Source organism: Amblyomma mixtum, chromosome 1 (assembly GCF_055824585.1).
Source record: "Amblyomma mixtum isolate Tamu chromosome 1, ASM5582458v1, whole genome shotgun sequence".
Classification (NCBI taxonomy): domain Eukaryota; kingdom Metazoa; phylum Arthropoda; class Arachnida; order Ixodida; family Ixodidae; genus Amblyomma; species Amblyomma mixtum.
The window spans coordinates 285,838,394-285,846,457 of record NC_143012.1 but is presented as its reverse complement, the minus strand read 5'-3'; the positions used below and the strand labels follow the sequence as shown (position 1 = coordinate 285,846,457).

The 8,064-nt window shown below is 47.8% G+C and overlaps 1 protein-coding gene across 1 annotated transcript; it reads right to left on the bottom strand.

Annotated features, from left to right (window-relative positions):
- Positions 1–576: 576 nt before the first annotated feature.
- Positions 577–2,039, bottom strand: LOC149371936 (uncharacterized). Its single transcript, XM_089585502.1, has one exon. The coding sequence runs from the start codon at positions 2,037–2,039 to the stop codon at positions 840–842; it is 1,200 nt and encodes a 399-aa protein (XP_089441628.1). The 3' UTR covers positions 577–839.
- Between the last annotated feature and the right edge of the window lie 6,025 nt (positions 2,040–8,064).

Here is an 8,064-nt window from a genome sequence, read left to right as displayed (position 1 = left end):
ATGATCGTGAAAAGATGCTTCAAATGTTGTGAGATATTGGTTTAATTCAAGACTAAAGGATTCATAGTTTCCTTTGTCGTATAGGCGAATAGTTTTGTTTTGATTCTGGCGTCGTGATGGGTGGAACTCAAATGTGGCGTGGATTACTTTATGGTCGCTGATTTCGCGTAGATAAGTGATAGATGAGAGGGCTTCCGGGTGGGTAGTCAGGATTAGATCTAGGATGTTTGCAACGCGGGTCGGTTCAGATACCACTTGAGTTAAGTTGAAGTTTAGGCAGACCTCGATAAAATCATTCGCTTCCCTGTTGCCGACTGCTGTCTGTGTCTGCCAGTTGATTTCTGGAAAATTGAAGTCTCCAAAAAGAATGATATGCGCTTTTGGGTATTTCCTCGTTAATTGGCTGATCACGTCGTTAAGAATTCGAGAGAAATCGGAGTTGGTATTTGGCGCTCTATAACAAACGCCCAGCAGTACGGTTTGGGGCGCAGCGCGACAAACTAGCCATAGTATCTCAAGGTCTGATGGAATATTAATAACTGTACACGAGAACTGTTGTTAACTGCGATGAAAACGCCTCCACCTCGAGCGGATGTGCGATCTTTGCGAAAAAGGTTAAAATTCGGTAAGTCAGCAAGAACTTCAGTATCGGTGATGCCATTAGTGAGCCATGTTTCGGTAAGTATCAGCAAGTTACTAGCAGATGAACACACAAGATTGGAGATGATTTCGCGTTTCGGAAGAAAACTACGTATGTTTGTGAAAATCGCCGAAAAGGAAAGATTAGGCTGGGGGGTGGCAGGTATATGAGCGGCTGGGGGCTGGCGGCGCAGCAACCGCTATGGTATCTCTTTTACAGATTGCGATGGTTCGTCGAAGATATATCGTCGGGAACCGATGAACAGGGTTTTGTATCGCAAAGAAAAACGGTTAGTCTTGCTTTTGGCAAATGTAACTAGGTGTTTGCGCACATTGCGAACGCGGCGTGAAAAATCTTCACCGACGGAGTAGTCAGTGTCCTTGAATTTGCGGCCATTAGCTAGAACTTCGTCCTTCGTTTTGAAAAGTGCGAATTTGGCAATTAACGGACGACAGCGATCAGGTTCGTGGCGCCCAAGACGGTGAGTGCGGTCTATTGTTTTGGGGTCGAGGGTGATGTCCAAAAATTCGGAGCAATGGCGAATTAGTAGCTTTTCAGAGTCGGCCCACGTTTCAGATGGGTCAGGGTCCGGAATGTTGTAGAATATGAGGTTGTTTCTTCGTGATTGGTTTTCTGCTTCGTCTATGCGATCCTCGAGATCACAGAGCTGGCGAGTTGCCTGGGCGGTGTGAGTAGTTAGGCCTTCAATCTCTGTGCGTAGTGACTGTATGGTTTGGTAATGACCTTCAAGAGCGCTGATGCGCCTGCTTAGATCAGAAATAAGGTTGTCTGTTGTTAGTAACTGGTTTTTGAGGTCTGTAACTTCCGCGATTAATGTCGACTGACCGGCGGACAATTTTTTAAGTTCCGTAAGTACAGTTTCGAGTGAGGCAGGGCCGGGGTTAGTCTCTATGTCGCCGGACAACAAAAGCAAGGAAATAATGACATCAGAACACTCAGTGACAATGGCAAGGCAGCACTGCGGGCTCGGCAGCTGTATCAAAAAGTAATCACTAGATTTCTTAGCGTAAAGACAACATGGCTTACTAACCTGCATGGCGAGGCAGAACGGGTTAAGCGACCGCATTGTGGCACAGCCACCGAGCCCACAAAGCGACGCCGGTGGCCGAAGCTGCTTAAAAGCTGGAGCGGAAGAGGATGTTGATGGCGATGGTGTATCCAACTGTCTGTCGAGGGTGCAGTGCACTGGTGAGGTCAGCGCACGATCGGGCGAAGCGGTGATGGCGCAAGGCTGGCACATATCGGTCCGGTTTAGAGCGGGTGTCCATTCCGGCGAGATGTCCGGTGGACAGGCAGCCAGAGGGGCGGGGAAAAGCATGGTAATCCAGAGGGGAGCGATCACCTGCATGGCGAGGCAGAACGGGTTAAGCGACCGCATTGTGGCACAGCCACCGAGCCCACCGAGTACACTTCATTTTCAACGCCTACGGAAGATATGCATCAATATCTGATCTTCTTAGCCGTTCCGGTGTGCCGACCTTGGAATCTCGTCGCAAAATGCATCGCTTGAAAATGTTATTCGACATCGTCAATAATCACACCAGAATAGACTTTCACACTTACGTGCAGTATAACAGAACACGAAAAACTCGTCACAAACACAATAAATCAATTGCTGTTCCCAAATGCAGAACCACTGCATACAAGCTGTCGTTCTTTCCAAGAACGAGAGCTGATTGGAATGCATTACCTCGTGAACTGGTCACCTTATCGTCAGCCGAAACATTTTTCTCTGCAATCGACCCCAGCCGGTCAAGTTAGGGTATTTGGTTCGATTCTGGAGTGTTGCCCTTGTCGCGTGTTGTTTTGTATTTTAATGTAAAGTGTTTGTTACTCGTCTATTATTTGTGTTGTTCGGCAGAAACTTTGTTCCCTACCTGCAGGCCTTTTTTTTCTTTGTTTGCTGTTGACAAAGCACTGTGAAATTGTATCCCCACTCCTGCCTGGCCACCAAAAGGCGGCTATCAGTATTGAATAAATAATAACAAAATAATCAATCAATCAATCAATCAATCAATCAATCAATCAATCAATCAATCAATCAATCAATCAATCAATCAATAAAACGATTTTGGCCCTGCGCGAATCGTTCCATAAAAAATACAGAAAGAAGTCCTTAGCTGATGGCTTCAACGGGAACGCCTGTGAAGACAGTGTGAGAAAAAAATACACAAGATGGTTACGCATGCATAACGCGAACGTTTCAGCGTTATCTATTTATTTGACAGGAAATAGTTTTTCACTGATGTGTCGTTTCTCACCCAAAGACATACAACAGGATGTGATTACGGACTTGCGCAGGGCTGCAATGTCACTCCAAAGTGAACTTCTTTGGAACCATTGCTTACAGCAGTGACACTTAGCCTCTGTCTCTTTAGACGAGCTGGTTAGAGCGTAGGAACATGAACCACATTTGCAGGCTGATGTGTTCGAAAGAAGGTTTTCCACCAAAAAGGCGCAGTGGGTTTTTCGGAGCCTCTTCCAAGCGGACACACCTAACAAAGCAGGGCGCCGGGCCTGGGGACGCTAGTACCCATCTTTGTTCAGCGGTGAGTTTTAAAACAACCACCTCCCACCGCCGAGGCGGATGCCAAGGCCACTAAGAGACTCGTCGCTTCCTTTTTTCCTTTTCCACTTTCACTCTCTCTCATCTCCCATAAAAGCGAAGATGAGAATTTTCCTCTCCCCTATATGCCACTTGCCAATCGAAGCACGTGTAAGGCGGCGCTGCGGACGTCGACGACGCTGACAAGCGAGAAGAGCGAGCTAATAACAGCTAGCGCTGTTATAAAACAAAGAAGCGCAACAACAGCAATTATACCGACGAAGAGCTGTGCTAAGCGGTTATACGAGGCAAGAAATTATTCGTATGGCCATAGGCAGCGCCAAACGAGCCACAGCTAAGCACTCGATAAGGGAGGCACATCACCCGGCGTGCGCTGCCTCTTAGAGAGAAACCACGCTGCAGCAGGTTCGTTATAGATCACATTGTGTACGCTTGCAGGTATAGGCCATGCGAAACACTTTGCGACAAGTCCTACCACGTAGGAATTCATCGCTTCAAGCGTGATCGGTGCGTACTCGTGGGTGACTTTGGTGGCTGTTTCGTAACATGCAGAGGTGTCATCGGCTCGCGTTGCGCGCCGGTCGGCGGCACACGGCATTAATGTTGTCCATGCGCAATCAATCTTGCACTGTTCTTTTCATATTACGTGTGGGCGTGTCAGTAAGATACGCCGGTGAGAGAGTCTCAGAGAGAAATCTTTGATTATCCACAAGCCACAGCAAAAGTTCCCCGCTCTTGAAGGACGGCGACGACGACAACTCCCCCTCTAGCGCCAGGTGGCCGGCGAGAAAGAGCTGCTCGGTTATTGGGTTCGCAGTCTACCGCTTCCCGAAGAGAGGAAAAAAAAATGTGAAAGAGAACTGCCCAAGTAACAGAGGGGAAAAAACGTCATTCATCAAACACAGGGAGAAAATATTGCTTTTGTTGGAGATTTAAGGGTCTCCCTCCGGCCACCTCCCGCCAGACCTGAGCTGGAGCGCAATAACGCCTGCCCATCAAGTGCTCGACATCTCCTTCGCCGAGATTATCTTGCGAGGGAACCGCTGGCTATTACTATTGCGAGTGGCTTTCATATCGAGGCTCGCTCTGCGGCATGTTCGGCCAGTTGCTGGCCCAGGCAGGCGCATCATTCATTGGGGTCATCACTCATTAAACGTGCAAGTGAGCCTGACGTCTCTCGGGGGCCTGGACTCTCAGCGAGAGCACCCCACAACGGTGGATCCACGCGGAGCCCGCCTCTCTTCCCGCTGGTGTGCTTCGGTGTCGGTGCCACTTGTCAAGCAGCTGAGACTGCGGAGCCTGCAAGGCTATGAGCGGCCATCAGATGGGCGTGAAGGCTGCGGTTAAATCTGACCCAAAGTGAAGAGATAAGCAACGACAGCGAAGTCAGTACACCCGTCTAACTAGCAGTTAATCCCATGCGTGGGCGCTTAATGCAGATTTCAGGGTAGTTAGCTAATGGCGGCAATAGCTACTCCCGAAAACAAATGAAAAACTTATGCGGCGTGAACGAAATGCGCCACGTCGTAATATTTATTAAAGATAACATACTGGCACCGGGTTTCTCAGTGGGCGTAGCCGTGCAAGCACTCAGGATTGCGCTTGGCTTTTGGGTCCTCATTTCTTTACCGCGGGCCCAGCGGCTCGTCAGAGGCTCATCCAGGGTTTTACGAATTTGAAACACTGCGCAAGGAAAGACGACACAAGCGAAGGACAAAATACCAGCGCTGAATAACAACCAAATGGCTTATTGCTACAGGTGAGGCAGCATATAAATGAAATAACACGGGTAAAAACACAAAATAAGCATGAGAGAAAGATACCGCGCAACCACACAACTTTACTAAACAAAAATTCACGTCACTGGTAAAGATACGCAAGTTCCTTAGGTAGTAGATTTACCGATGGGCTGCTGATACAGGTGTTACCTAGCTTTTTGATATGGCAAGCCTCCGAAATGAGCCTTGTGGTCTCATCTTTATAACGGGCGATGATGGTGGTCCGATTGAGATGCGCTTCGCAATCTTCACACTCAGCACAGTGCACAGCAAGATGGTTTCTGCGAGACTTTAGCATGTTCACGCAGTCTATCGTTGATGCATCGTCCCGTCTCATCGATGTAGAAACTGCCACAAGAAATCGGGATCTTGTAAACGACACCAACACGACCCTGAACAAACTTCCGCTTATGCTTCTTCTGGCAGCCTTTTTTGCTTCCATCCTCATTAACACGTTTGCACAATCCGCTAAGTTTATTCCATGGCTGAAAAACCAGCCTAATGCCCCCTTTGCTCACTATCTTCTTTAGATTTTACACATACGGGATGCACACTGTTCTTTTTCTTTCTGCCAGACCCGCATCGGTGCGCTTGATCTTTCGCCGACTACATTCAGCAAGCAGGGACTCAGCAACATTTGACACCATCTTCGTGGGGTATACTGCTGCAGATAGCCTGTTCACGTGTGCGTCCAAACTGTCTTTTGTCTGATGCAGACATGATCTTTGCAGTGCGGCTCTTAGGCAGGCCTTGGTGATACCGCGCTTTACAATCTTCGAGTGAGCTCGCCGGAAAGGGAGAAGGCTCTTCCTGGACCGCGGCGAGTATGCCCAACAAATATGGTTGTTAGAAATTGTCAGTTCCATGTCTAAAACCCTGAGCCTATTATTAGAGGAGAGCTCTGAAGTCAATTGGAGGTCATTAAGTTCATAAAAGAACACGTCAAAAATCTCTGCAGCCGTTTGCTGTGCGTCATTAGTGCGATATAAAATTAGAAAGTCATCAACATATCCCATTATCTTAGCAATGGACGCGTCATCAAGCTTAGTTCGAAGACGCCTGTCATAACTTGCTAGAAGTAAATCACTTAGTCAGGAGCGATGCTCGAGCCAATGCAGACTCCTTGTTTTTGGATAAAAAATTTGCTGTCTATAGTGACAAAGGTTGATTTCACGTAAAAAGTTAGCAATTCTAAAAACCTGCTAACCTCCATTCCACATGCGTTTTGGAGCTTTGTTACGCCAAAGGGGTCGATGCAAAGGCTGACTACCGCGGTCACAGATCGGTGAGGCAAGGAATAGTAGAGGTCCTTCACATCAACCAAAAATGCGCCTACATGTGGTGGGCACTCTTCCTGAAGGAAGTCTGAAACAGTCTCGGGCTTCCTGATGAGGAATGAGTCATCCACCTCCGGGTGAGAAAGGCACTTTTACGAAGGCGAAAAGAAAAACCCTAAGGCGTCCAAAAAGGAAGTATCATGATTAGTAACAAACTGCCTTGTGGTACATTTGCTCATGCACTGAAATTTCTCATTCACGCGCTGCACCTTCAAGGGTTCGAAATAGACTTTGCCATCAGAAAACGGCTCATCGCAGCGCTTTTTGAACTGCCGCAGTTCACGTCTCGTGCATTTCTTTTTATCTCACTCACACACTTCGACCCGAGAAAGAATGCAACCCCGTAGCACAGTCATAGCCCGCAGGAATATTTGGGTTGGAGGGACTTTCTCCTCATTTGAAAACAGCACATCCTGAAACAGCCCGTGTCCCCACTAACGTTTCCCCTCAGCGTTTTCTCCTTCCCCCCTCCCCTCATCTCGCCCCTCGGCTGGTCGCGTTGCAATTAGTGCCCCCTTAGCTGCCCATAAATGAAATGCCTTACACCAGCGTCAGGAGAGATACGCAGCGGAAACAAGGGGTCTTCTCTTTCACATCCTTGCCTTCGCTGCTCTAGCCACGGGCGCAGTTCAAACCTGCAACGACGGGGCGCTGCTGAAACGGTCTGCAATAGGGTGCGGCGCAGCGGGCACCGAGGCAACCTACTGCACCATCGATCGTGAACAGCGCTGATGTAGGTGCACGCGCAGGGATTGAGCATGCACGAGGCGCGGGCTTGCGCTCTCAAAAAAAATTTTAGTCGATTAATATTCTCTTAACAGTCCGACATATGCCTCTTTTCCTCAGTTTTACCCGAATGAATCAAGAAACTTTTGGCTGCCGCAAATCGCTCTCTTCCCTCCTTCAAAAGCCCCAGGGAGGGGGCCAAAAGTTCAGTAAAATTTATTTTCTCTCTCACGTTCTATTCCCTATATGCGGTCTCTCCGGTACTGTTGTCTTTCGTTTGTTTCTGATTCATCAGTAATGGAGAGAGATAACGTGGAAGTGGCTTCGGCAGTGGGTGCATGCGCCCGAAAATTCAGAAACTAGACCGGAGCAGAACTCTCCCCTCTGCGCATTTATCTTTCACGCAGTTATATATCGCTGCCATCCCGGATATCAGGATCGCCTAACCTTTCCGGAGTGCCACATACACAACAGTTTATTAGCCAGAAACATTGCCTCATTGTGCATAAGAAGGGCTCTTCTTCGCCCCACTCGTTTCCCACCAGACCCATAGCTGACCACTTAGAGAGAAGGAGGTGACCACCTAGAGAGAAGAAAAAAAAAAGAAAGAAATAACGGCTCGTAAATTTCCCGCTTAAAAAAAAGGACTTTTGCAGAGGAAGAGGGGGGCGTGAGCTCGGAATTGCTACTGTTCCTGAGCTAATTTCATTGTCTTAAACAAGAGTGCGATCGAACTTCATTTATTATCTAGAATTTTCTATTCGAGGCTCGTGAAAGATAAGCATTCCATAAATTTAAAACAAAGATGTTATGCAAGAGGCTACTAATTTAAGTAAGGTAGAAAATTGGTCATGTTTTACTCCAGTCTTGCAGAATGCAGCACAGAAAAAGACCACGAAATATTTATAGACCAAAAAAGCACTAGCGCTCGTGCGTGTCCAGGTCATGCGTCCCAGGTCCTATATTTTTTTCCTGCACTGATTAAGCAAGACCGGA